Source organism: Ceratotherium simum, chromosome 6 (genome assembly GCF_057802395.1).
Source record: "Ceratotherium simum simum isolate JZ-2026a chromosome 6, ASM5780239v1, whole genome shotgun sequence".
In the NCBI taxonomy this organism is placed as follows: Eukaryota; Metazoa; Chordata; class Mammalia; order Perissodactyla; family Rhinocerotidae; genus Ceratotherium; species Ceratotherium simum.
This window is the reverse complement of record NC_141905.1, coordinates 29387566-29401118: the sequence shown is the minus strand read 5'-3', so window position 1 is coordinate 29401118 and position 13553 is coordinate 29387566. Positions and strand designations below refer to the sequence as shown.

Below are 13553 nucleotides of genomic sequence, written 5' to 3'. Positions count from 1 at the left end.
AGAGTGAAGGGATGGTAGATGATACTCCAAGCTAATGGCAAACAAAAGAAAGCAGGTGTTTCCATATTTATATCAGACAAAGTAGACTTAAAGATAAAAAAAGCAATGAGAGACAAAGGGGGGCAATATATAATGATAAAAGGGACACTCCACTAAGAAGACATAACATTTATAAATATATATGCACCCAACACAGGAGCACCAAAATACATAAAGCAACTATTAACAAACCTAAAAGGAGATATTACAACAAAACAGTAATAGTAGGGGACCTTAACACCCCACTTACATCAATGCATAGGTCATCTAGACAGAAAGTCAACAAGGAAATAGTGGAACTAAATGAAAAACTAGACCAAATGGACTTAATAGATATATAGAGAGCACTCCAAAAACAGCAGAATACACATTCTTCTCAAGTGCACATGGAACATTCTCAAGGACAGACCAAGTTGGGAAACAAAGCAAGCCTCAATAAATTTAAGAAGATTGAAATCATATCAAGCATCTTTTCCAACCATAATGCTATGAAACTAGAAATCAATTATAAGAAAAAAGCTGGGAAAGAGACAAACGTGTGGAGACTAAACAACACAGTATGGAGCAAGAAATGGATCCCTGAAGAAATTAAAGGAGAAATCAAAAAATACCTGGAGACAAATGAAAATGAAAATACACCATACAAACTCATATGGGATGCAGCAAAAGTGATCCTGAGAGGGAAATTCATAGCAATACAGGCCTACCCTACCAAACAAGAAAAACCTCAAATAAACAATCTTAAACTACACCTAACAGAACTAGAAAAAGAAGAACAAACAAATCCCAAAGTCAGCAGAAGGAGGGAAATAATAAAAATGAGTAGAAATAAATGACATTGAAACCAAAAAAAACAGTAGAAAGGATCAATGAAACTAAGAGTTGGTTCTTTGAGAAGATAAACAAAACTGACAAAACCTTAGCCACGCTCACTAAGAAAAAAAGAGAGAAGGCTCAAAAAAATAAAATTAGAAATAAAAGAGAAATTACAATGGATACCATAGAAATACAAAGGATTATAAGAGAATACTATGAAAAACTATATGCCAACAAATAGGACAGTCTAGAATAAATGAATAAATTCTTAGACTCATCCAAACTCCCAAAACTGAACCAAGAAGAAATAGAGGATCTAAATAGACCAATCACAAGTAAAGAGATTGAAACAGTAATCAAAAATCTCCCAAAAAATAAAAGTCCAGGACCAGATGGCTTCTCTGGAGAATTCCACCAAACATTCAAAGAAGATTTAGCACCTATCCTTCTCAAACTATTCCAAAAAATTGAAGAAGATGGAATGTTTCCTAACACACTTTACAAGGTCAACATTACCCCGATCCCAAGGCCAGGACAAGGACAACACAAAGAAGGAAAATTACAGGCCAATATCACTGATGAACATAGATGCAAAAATCCTCAAGAAAAGCTTGGCAAATCAAATACAGCAATACATTAAAAGGATCATACACCATGATCAAGTGGGATTTATATTAGGGATGCAGGGATGGTTCAACATCTGCAAATCAATCAATGTGATACACCACATTAACAAAATGAGGAATAAAAACCACATGATCATTTCAATAGACACAGAGAAAGCATTTGACAAGATCTAACATCCATTTATGATTAAAAACTCTCAATAAAATGGGTATAGAAGGAAAGTACCTCAACATAATAAAGGCCACATATGACAAACCCACAGCCAACATCATACTCAACGGGGAAAACTGAAAGCCTCTGAGAACAGGAACTAGACAAAGGTTGCCCACTCTCACCACTCTTATTCAACATAGTATTGGAAGTTTTGGCCAGAGCAATTAGGCAAGAAAAAGAAACAAAAGGCATCCAAATGGGAAAGGAAGAAGTGAGACTCTACCTGTTTGCAGATGACATGATTTTATATATACACAACTCTAAAGAATCCATCAGAAAACTATTAGAAATAATTAACATCTACAGCAAAGTTGCAGGGTATAAAATCAACTTGCAAAAATCAGTTGCATTTCTATACTTGAATAAGGAACTAGCAGAAAGAGAAGTCAAGAATACAATCCCTGGGCTGGCCCCATGGCTTAGTGGTTAAGTGCGCGCGCTCCGCTGCTGGCGGCCGGGGGTTCGGATCCCGGGCGCGCACCAGCTGCACCGCTTCTCCGCCCATGCTGAGGCCGTGTCCCACGTACAACAACTAGAAGGATGTGCAACTATGACATACAACTATCTACTGGGGCTTTGGGGGAAAAATAAATAAATAAATAATAATAAAAAAAAAAGAATACAATCCCTTTTACGATCACAACAAAAAGAATAAAATATCTAGGAATAAATTTAACCAAGGAGGTGAAAGACCTATACAATGAAAACTATAAGACATTATTGAAAGAAATTGATAATGACATAAAGAAATGGAAAGATATTCCATGCACATGGATTGGAAGAATCAACATAGTTAAAATGTCCATACTACCGAACGCAATCTACGGATTCAATGCAATCCCAATCAGAATCCCAAAGACATTCTTCAAGGAAATAGCACAAAGAATCTTAAAATTCATACGGGGCAACAAAAGACCTGAATAGCTAAAGCAATCCTAAGAAAAAAGAACAAAGCTGGAGGCATCACAATCCCTGACTTCAAAATGTACTACAAAGCTATAGTAATCAAAACAGGATGGTATTGGTACAAAAACAGACACACAAATCAATAGAATCGAAAGCCAAGAAATAAACCCACACACCTATGGACAGCTAATCTTCGACAAAGGAGCCAAGAACATACAATGGAGAAAGGAAAGTCTCTTAAACAAATGGTGTTGGGGGGCCAGCCCAGTAGCACAGTGGTTAAGTTCATGCACTCCGCTTCAGCGGCCCAGGGTTCGCAGGTTTGGATCCCTGAGAACCTACGCACTGCTCATCAAGCCACGCTGTAGCGGTGTCCCATGTACAAAAAATAGAGGAAGACAGGCACGGATGTTAGCTTAGGGCCAATATTCCTCAGCAAAAAGAGAAAGATTGACAACAGATGTTAGCTCATGGCCAATCTTCCTCACACACACAAAAAAATGGTGTTGGGAAAACTGGACAGCCACATGCAAAAGTAGACCATTATCCTTGGCCAAACACAAAAATTAACTCACAATGGATTAAAGACTTGAAGGTAAGATGTGAAAGCATAAAACTCCTAGAAGAAAACATACGCAGTACACTCTTTGACACTAGTCTTAGAAGGATCTTTTCGAATACCTTGTCTACTCAGGCAAGGAAAACAAAAGAAAAAATAAACAAATGGCACTTCACCAGACCAAAGAGCTTCTGCAAGGCAAAGGAAACCATGATCTAAACAAAAAGACAACCCACTAACTGGGAGAAAATATTTGCAAATCATATACCCAACAAGGGGTTAATCTCCAAAATATATAAAGAACTCATGCAACTCAACAACAAAAAAGCAAACAACGTGATCAAAAAATGGGCAGAGGATATGAACAGACATTTTTCCAAAGAAGATATACAGATGGCCAACAGGCACATGAAAAGATGTTTACCATCACTAATTATTAGGGAAATGCAAATCAAAACTACAATGAGATATCGCCTTTTGCCTGTCAGAATGGCTATAATTACCAAGACAAAAAATAACAAATGTTAGAGAGGATGTGAAGAAAACCCTCATCCAGTGCTGGTGGGAATTCAAACTGATGCAGCCACTATAGAAAACAGTAAGGAGATTTCTCAAAAAATTAAAAATAGAAATACCATACAACAGCTATCCCACCACTGGGTATTTATCCAAAGAACATGAAATCAACAATTCCGAAGGATATATGTATCTCTATGTTCACTGTAGCATTATTCACAATAGTCAAGATGTGGAAGCAACCCAAGCGCCCACCAACTGATGAATGGATAAAGAAGATGTGGTGTATATATATACAATAGAATACTATTCAGCCGTAAAAAAAAGACAAAATTGTCCCATTTGCAACAACATGCATGGACCTGGAGGGTATTATGTTAAGTGAAATAAGCCAGACAGGGAAAGACAAACACTGTATGACTTCACTCACATGTGGAATATAAACTAACACACGGACAGAGAGAACAGTTTGGTGGTTACCAGGAGGAAGGCAGTTGGGGGGTGGGCACAAGGGGTGAAGGGGTGCATTTATATGGTGACTGACAAATAATAATGTACAACTGGAATCTCACAATGTTATAAACTATTATGACATCAAAAAAAATTAAAATTAAAAAAAAATTTTAAAAGCCTGTTTCATTTATCCTCGATGAAGCAGTAAAAATGATCAGTTTTATTAAATCTTGAGTACGTCTTTTTAATATTCTGTGTGATGAACCTGGCAGTATGTATAAAGCACCTGGGCTGTATATGGACGTAGATGGCTGTCTGGAGGAAAAGCACTTGAGCGCTGACCTAGCCTCTTTGCCCATGGAACACCATTTTTGCTTGAAAGAACAACTGACAAATCATGGTTATTCAGACTTGGCTATTTGGCAGACTTTTTCTGAAAAAAGAACTTCAAGGAAAACAATTACCAGTATTTTGTGCCAATAATAAAATTCAAGCTTTCAAGTGAAAATCAGAATTTTAGAAAACATGTATCTGCCACCATGAGCTTGACGGCTTCTTAATACTTAAAGATTCTGATGAAATTAGTAGTCACATTAACACATATATTTATTTTTTCTCCAGTTTTATTGATAGACAATTGACATCACTGTATGGGGTTTCAGGTATACAACATGAAGGTTTGACTTACATATATTTGAAATGATTACCACAATAAGTTTAGTTAACATCCATCATCTCATAGATACGATAAAAAGAAATGGAAAAAAAAAAAGAAAACAAATTTTTCTCCTTGTAATGAGAACTCTTAGGATTTTCTCTCTTTCATATACATCATACAGCAGTGGTAACTATATTCATCATTTGGTACATTACATCCGTAGTATTTATTTATCTTATAACTGGAAGTTTGTACCTTTTGACCACCTTCCTCCAATTCCCTCTCCCCCACCCCCACCTCCTCATCTGCTAACAACAAATCTGATCTCTTTTTCTATAAGTTTGGTTGTTTTTTTTTTTAGCTTCCACATATAAGTGAGATCATACATTATCTGCCTTTGTCTGACTTGTTTCACTTAGCATAAATCCTTTGAGATCCATCTATGTTGTCACAAAATAGCAGGATTTCCTCATTTTTTGTGGCTGAATAATTCACTGCAGATATCAACCTCTTTATCCATTCGTCTGTCGATGGACACTTAGGTTGTTTCCATGTCTTGGCTATTGTAAATAATGCTGCTATGAACAAGGGGGTGCAGATATCTTTTCAAGTTAGTGTTTTCGTTTCCTTTGGATATATTCCCAGAAGTGGAATGGCTGGATCATATGGTAGTTCTATTTTTAATTTTTTGAGGATCCTCCATACTGTTTTCCATAGTGGCTGTACCAACTTTAATTCCCACCAACAGTGCACAAGGATTCCCTTTTCTCCACACCCTCACCAGCATTTGTTATCACTTGTCTTTTTGATGATGGCTATTCTAACAGGTGTGAGGTGATATCTCATTGTGGTTTTGATTTGCATTTCCCTAATGACAGTGATGCTGAGCATATTTTCACATACCTGTTGGCCATTCATAAATCTTCTTTGCAAAAATGTCTACTTGAGTCCTTTGCCCATTTTTTAATTGGATTATTTGGTTTTTTGCTATTGGGTTTTATGAGTTCTTTATATCTTATATTAACCCCTTATCAGATATATGGTTTACAAATATTTTTTCCCATTCCGTAGGCTGTCTTTTCACTTTCTTGATTGTTTCTTTTTGCTGTGCAGAAGCTTTTTAGTTTGATGTAGTCCTGCTTGTTTATTTTTTATTCTGTTGCTTTTGTTTTAGGTCATATCCAAAAAATCATTGCCAAGATCCATGTCAAGGAGCTTTTTTCCTATACTTTATTCTAGCAGTCTCATGGTCTCATGTCTTACATCTAAGTCTTTAATCCATTTCAAGTTAATTTTTGTGGGTAGCATAAGATAGGGGTCTAGTTTCATTCTTTTATATGTGAATATCCAATTTTCCCAGCACCTCTCTTTTCTCTATTAGTATTCTTGGCTCTCTTGTCAAATATCAGTTGACTGTATACACTTGGATTTATTTCTATGCTCTCGATTCTGTTCCATTGGTCCATTGGTCTGTTTTTATGGCAGTACCACACTATTTTGATTGTACATATTTTTAATACTGCATAATGAAGTCTGTCAACATTTGGAATATCTGCGTAACTCAGTGAACTGATAGTTTCCAAATGTTACAAAATTGTGCGTATGTTAAAGATCCAGTCAAAACACAAGATAGACCAATGGATTTTAATGTAACTGGGTATGAAATGTTCATTAATGTCGTTTCAGATTTCACATTACAACTGACCTTTAAGAAACTATGACTTGTCAAATTTTAGAGTAGTACCAAATATCCACGATTACCTAAAAAGGCTATTAAAGTACTCCTCATTTTTCCAACTAGACTTTTGCGTGAGTCCAGATTTTCTTATACACTTTGATCAAAACAACATATCACAATAAATTGAATAGAGAAGTAGGTATGTGAATTCAGCTGTCTTCTAGTAAAGAAATTCACAAAAATGTAAAACAACGCATATCTTCTCACTAAATGTTTTTGGTTTGGAAAACAGAGTGATTTTTCATGAAAATTATGCTATTTATATAAACAAGAAATTATTTTATTACTATTATTTTTAATGAATTAACAAATATTAAATTTCTCAGTTTTAATTTCTAATAAGGTAAATACTGATAGATATAACCCATATAAACAAAAGTTCTTCGGGGTCCTCAATAATTTTTAAGAAATTAAAGAGATTATGAGACCAAAATGTTTGAGAACTGCTATCTTATCATTCACCGTTTCTGTTCACAAAGTTAAAAAGTAATCTATCCCATACATAGCAGTTCTACAACACAGTGAAGGCATTTAGATAGTTATGACTTAGAACACAAAGTAAATGATCTATACCAAACATCAAATTCTAACCTGGTAGAAATGTTTTGGGATGTCCTAGCACATGATCTCCTATTAAGTAACAATAAGCCCCTAGTTATCACGGCAGGGTCATTAGTATGCTCTTTAGGTACATGCCAGGTACCTGGAAAAGAAAAATCTGGTCTAGAATATACAAAAAAACTGCTTTTATATCATTTTTTTCTCTCTTCCCCTCAAAATTCACTTCCAATGGAACTAAGATGGAAGATAATTGAAATTATCAATTCTAATTGAGATAAGAGAAACCTTAGAAGAGATTCTCCAGGAAAGTAAATCAATTTGGGGGCCTACCTAGAGATACAGATTTTCTCTAGAGGGTTTCTGGTTCAGTGTGAGCTGTGTTCTATCCTGCCCTAATGAGAAGACCACACGAAAACAAACTTCCAATTCAAGTTGGGCTCCTCTGTTCACCAAAGACCTTGAGTAAACTAATAAATAGTATTAACATTGGAAATGGCTCTGGACGCCTAGGCTAGCCTCAGAAATAAAAGAGAATTAGAAGAGATCTAGGTGTGGTAATAACAAAAGTAAAAAATAGCCAACATTTTTTGATGTATGTTTTGATAATGTTAATATATGCCAAGCACTGTTCTAAGCATTTTATGTAGATTAATGTCATCTTAATAATACTATGAAGTTTGTATAGTTACCATCCCCATTTTGTCCTGGTATTCACTAGATCTGCAATATGTCACTTTTGAAACTACCATCCTAAAATGCCATCCTCCCTGCCTCCTATTACCCTGGAAAACATGAAGGTACACTGAATTCCATAAAAACTAGGTTGCTACTATCAATATCCACCATCCAAGTAACCCAATAATTATCAGACTAAAAGTCTGATCCTTTTTCCTAAAACAAATTTCTCTTTCAAGATACTGGCTTACCATTTAAAAAAAAGAAAAAGACTTGACATACTCTTTACAACAATAAAATCTCAAAGAAAAGGAATCAAAACTAGTTACCGGGATGCTTTTAGGCACCTCTTGATTGAACCAAGGAAGTATTCCAGAAACATACCTGTTGGAGCCATCTTTCATATGGACTTTGGCGTAAAGAACATCTACCATGCCAGGATCATCATTCATGTATTCTATCCCTGCCATCTCTACTTCCAGGGGTTTGCCCCCAGAAATTTTGCTGCAAATGAAAAAACAGATTTTTATAATTGTTTAAGCTAAGAAGGCTATTATATTTTGAAACATGGTTAATATACAAATATTACAAAATGAAGGCTTCTGTTTAGTAACAACGTTATCTAACCATCCTTCTAATTCCAAAATTAATACACATTCAATGCACACAAACTAGAAACACAAGTATTTCCAAAATCACACTATATTTATCCCAATGCTAATTTATTAGTACTAAGAGAAAGCCAAGCGACGACAGTTCTGATTGACAAAGACATTTACTGTGTTATCCATCTCGCAGATCTTACTTCATTATTTCTACAAGTTGCAAACAGTATTTTACTCATTATAACAACGGTGGAGGTGTAAACTGGGATCACATCTTTAAGAGCAATCTGGAAATACTTATAAAAAGCCTTCAAGAATAGAAACCCTTTGCCCAAGGAATTCAATTTCTAGAAGGCAAATCTAAGGGAAAAAGATAATTATGAATTCAGCTACATATCCAACCACAGTTGAGAAAGGAAAGTTCTTCTTTACAGAAGAATTCCAACTGATCAATGCAGAAGTAATGATGGAATTAGAGTATCACCATGTTACAACCCCTGATGAAATAATGGACCTAGGGAAGATCACAAATGGCTGCTAAAACTTAGGCAAAAGGTTGGAGAAAATATAAAGAGATCCCTTTAAAAGGAGAGCTCCATAAAAATGGATCAGGCTGACCACACCTGAACCCATCAATCAAGTTTATCACACACACAAAAAAGAAAGAACCAGACAGTATGTGCACCTTCTGATATGATGGAACAGGAATATACTCATACTCATGAGAAATAATTTGTGCAAAGGGTTTTGACTGAGGCACTGCTTGGAGCAGCAAAAGACTGGCAACAGGGGGCCGGCCCGGTGGCACAGGCGGTTGGGTGCACGTGCTCTGCTGCGGCGGCCTGTGGTTTGCTGGTTCGGATCCTGGGCGCGCACTGATGCACCACTTGGCAAGCCATGCTGTGGCAGCGTCCCATATAAAGTGGAGGAAGATGGGCATGGATGTCAGCCCAGGGCCAGTCTTCCTCAGCAAAAAAAAGAGGAGGATTGGCAGATGTTAGCTCAGGGCCGATATTCCTCACAAAAAAAAAAAAAAAAATTGGCAACAGACTAAGTATCCAATAACATGGGACTGATTAAATAAATCAGAATACTATGAGCCATTAATAAGCCATACACACTAAGAAAGCTTTTCAGACACTGATACATAATGATTACCTTTTTAGGTTTAAAAAAAGGTGCACAAGAATGTACATGCTAGGGCCGGCCCCATGGCTTAGCGGTTAAGCGCGCACGCTCTGCTACTGGCGGTCCGGGTTCGGATCCCGGGCACGCACCGACGCACCGCTTCTCCGGCCATGCTGAGGTGGCGTCCCACATCCAGCAACTAGAAGGATGTGCAACTATGACATACAACTATCTACTGGGGCTTTGGGGGGAGAAAAAGGCGGAGGATTGGCAATAGATTTTAGCTCAGAGCCGGTCTTCCTCAGCAAAAAGAGGAGGATTAGCATGGATGTTAGCTCAGGGCTGATGTCCCTCACAAAAAAAAAAAAAAAAAAAAAAGAATGTACATGCTATACTACTATTTGTGCAAAAGATGAGGGTAAGAAAACTTATATATATATATATATTTGCTTGTACATACATAAAATCTTTGGAAGGATATAAAGAAACTGCTAACATCTGTTGCCTTCAGAGAGGAGAGCAGGGTGCTTGGTGGGAGAGCGGTGGAAAGGAAACTCTTCACTGCATACCCTTTATACCTTTAAAATTTTGAACCATGTAAATGGATTATCCGTTAAAAAGTTAAAAAATATATATGCAAAAGAAGCCAAACACAAAAGTGTATAAATTGAATGATTCTATTTACATGACATTAAAGAAACAAGCAAAATTAATCAATGGTAATAGAAATCATAACAGCAGTTACTTCTGGAAGAAGTGAATTTACTAGAAAAGGGCATGAAGGAACTGCATAGGGTGAGAACAGTGTTCTGTAAGGTTACATGAGTGTATACATTTGTCAAAACTCATCAACTACACTTAAGATCTGTGCATTTTACTCTAAGTAAATTACACTTCAAAGAAAAAATAACATATATACAATAAAAAAAAAGTGTGGGAGTATATACTTTGAAGTGTTAATGGTAATTATCTTTAAGTGGTAAGATTACAAGTGATATTTTTGTTTATCTGCAATTTTTGGCTTTTCTAAAACTAACATGTATTACTTATACATGGGGTTAAGTGAAACCCCACCATCCTGCTTCTTCTCAGACCCCTTAAACAGACTTCTACTTCAACCAGAAAAGGCCTTGCTGTGCCAAGCTGAAACCCAGCTAAAAATCAGCTCACCACACAGAGCCGTCTTGAAGCCCCATGAGCCAGGGACTCTATCCATCTTGTCCACTCCTACATCCCCAGCACTTGTCACTACCTTATACAAAATGAGTACTCCATAAATCTCTGGTAAACATTGATTGGATGCTCTACTAGAAAGGGAGAAGCTGTTCTGGAAAATTTTGAGAAGAATGTAGACACATGCCTACATTGTCATTGAATAAAATGTGGTACTGGCTCAAAGAGTAAAAGGATGTTAGGATTCATCAAAAGACAACTACAAAAAAGTTCTCTTGATATTGAATCGAGGCCATAGGGAGACTCTTCTGTAGCCTAGGAATCCTATGATAAAGATTCCCTTAAAAGTTCAAGGCCATATTATTGCACAAGACTAGAATTTTTCTCAGTAAGAAACTAAAGAACTCAACTATTTTAGACAGACACTTGATTGAGAAAAATGACGGCCTTGATCATAAGTATCCCTGTAACCACCTCTATGTGGGATATTTCAAAACACAAGCCAAGGTCTGAACTATTATCTGAGGCCTGTAGCTTCAATCAACAATACAGTGTATCTCCATTCCAAGTACTAGCCAAAGAAGTCAGTACGAAAGACTGCCATTCAATCCTATCAAAGTACAGTCAACAAAACTTATTTGAAAAAAACAGTTTAATACTAACCATACATTCCTCCACACTTTTTCAGCTCTAACCCTGCATAGTTAGATCACCAGAAAGCACCATAACATTGGTTTAGTTTCCCACTAAAATGTTTTTACTGGTTTATATTTAAAGTTATATCCTCAATTTCTAGGGGTCAATATAAGAAAGAGCCATGTGAACAATGTTTTGGTATCTTCTGCAAAACTCCTCTTGAAGACAATGCTTATCCTCATTCTGAGTTCTTATTGTTCAGATTTACACGACAAGTTTTTCTTGGACTGAGAACCAGAAAAGGATTCTCTCCTCAACAACTGTTATGCTGCTTTTTACCAGACGAAAACTATAATAATTGGTGTGTTTCTTTTTGGAATTTAGTTCAAGTATACTGGTGCTTGAAAACAGTACTAAATTTTAATGCTCAAGTACAACTATTATCTTAACCTTGGTTTTCAGGTAGAATTTTCTCCCTATTCCATCTTTATGGTTTCTGATCTGAGTTTAACATTTCTTTTGTATATATGTCCTCACTACAAACTACCTCGAATCCTTGGAATTAGATGGGGTATCAATAACAAAAAAATGAAACAGGATCCAAACCCTGCCTTAAGAGTAGAACCAGAGGGCCGGCCCTGTGGCTTAACGGTTAAGTGCGCGCGCTCCGATGCAGGCGGCCCGGGTTCAGATCCCGGGCGCGCACAGACCCACTGCTTCTCCGGCCATGCTGAGGCCGCGTCCCACATACAGCAACTAGAAAATGTGCAACTATGACATACAACTATCTACTGGGGCTTTGGGGGAAAATAAATAAATAAATAAAATTATTAAAAAAAAAAAAAAAAAGAGTAGAACCAGAAACTCTTTCAATCTATCCCTAGGATTTATCAAGAGGGACATTAGAGAGCAGGAGAGAAATCCAACAGTTTGCCTGATCAATGCTCTTTGTCTTGGTGACCAAACTATTCATTCCATCTAGGACACCAGTGATCATACTTCTCAACTGAGAGACAGCTGAGGCAATAATTAGGAACTAACATTTGTCCATGGGTATTTTTCCTCCTCTTCCTCTCTCTTCATTATTGTTCCTTTTTAACTTCTTACTTGGTTTTACCTCAGGCCTGTTGGGAACGCTCAGGTACAAAGAGAGTGGCAGTGGAGCTAAAGAAGTGCTGCCTGTTTGTCAGACGATACAGCTCCTCAGCCACTGCACTGCTTGTGTCCTGCAGCTCACAAAGAACAGTCACAGGAGACACATTTAGAGCTGCAGTGTTCACTGAACACTGTGCATAATTCATTCAGAATCCATACAGCTCCATGAGCCTTTAGCCTAAGAATTGAAATCAAAGTTCTCTTTCTGGTCAGGTAACATCCCTTAAACTCAAAACCATGCCAAACTTTAAACCAAATATTCAACTACCCATTTCTTTAAAATATCTATATATTGCTACAGTTTTAGTTAAATTCCAATATAGCCACATTTATTTAACACCTCAATTTAAAAAGCCACCAAATTAAACTACAGCACATTATATACTAATCTACTCATTTCCGATGTTTTCCATTTTTAAATTTTAATTTGGGATCTTTACATCATAAAAGGTTCAAGTTAGAAATGCCATTATTTATTGACATTCTTTATAAGTATACCAAATACAAAGGCTGAAATCAAAGATCAAGATAAGGGGAAAAAAAAGTTAGATGATATATTTTACTCACCAGGGCTTTATTATCTTTTTTTACTTAAGGAGACAGTTTCTTCCTTTTAGAAAAACAAGGCACTTCTAACCAACGCAAACAACCAATTCTAATTCTCACCCTTCTTCTCAGAAGTAAACTAATTTTGCACTACATACTTTTTAAACAAGTGTGTATGGCAGAGGGGAAGGTGGGAGGAAAGGGTTGGGGAGGCTTGCTTTACTTGCTGGTTTCAAATCTTTCCAGCTTTCTGAAAAGAGCATTCTCAAAAAAATTTTTGCCTGTACTGCAGATTTTTGGCAGGGTAAAGCTGTCCTATTTCAAAAGCTTTGCTGAATTTGAAAAACTACAATTACTGTTTTCATCTTGTCATGTCAAAAATTCTTAGGAACCATTAAGGCTGCTCTTCATTTCCTATGCACACCAACCCTGACACGCTTAAAGGGCTCAGATTTGGCATTTAGTCATAAAAGGCACCAAGAGACATAAAAGAGAGAAACTCAGCTAAATCCTCACAGAGCTCAGGATAAAGCCTCAGTGATTAAAAAC

At 36.6% G+C, this 13553-nt stretch overlaps 1 protein-coding gene across 6 annotated transcripts in view; it reads right to left on the bottom strand.

Annotated features, from left to right (window-relative positions):
- ASCC1 (activating signal cointegrator 1 complex subunit 1) overlaps nucleotides 1-13553 on the bottom strand; it is a 101491-nt gene that overhangs the window by 41969 nt on the left and 45969 nt on the right. For all 6 annotated transcript variants that reach the window (XR_015552459.1, XM_014784885.2, XM_087432050.1 and 3 more), the window contains exon 7: nucleotides 8146-8265. Coding sequence is in view for 5 of the 6 variants with exons in the window: in XM_014784885.2 (XP_014640371.1) it covers nucleotides 8146-8265 (120 nt within the window). In the remaining variant the exon portion in view is untranslated. The remainder of the gene's footprint in view (nucleotides 1-8145; nucleotides 8266-13553) is intronic.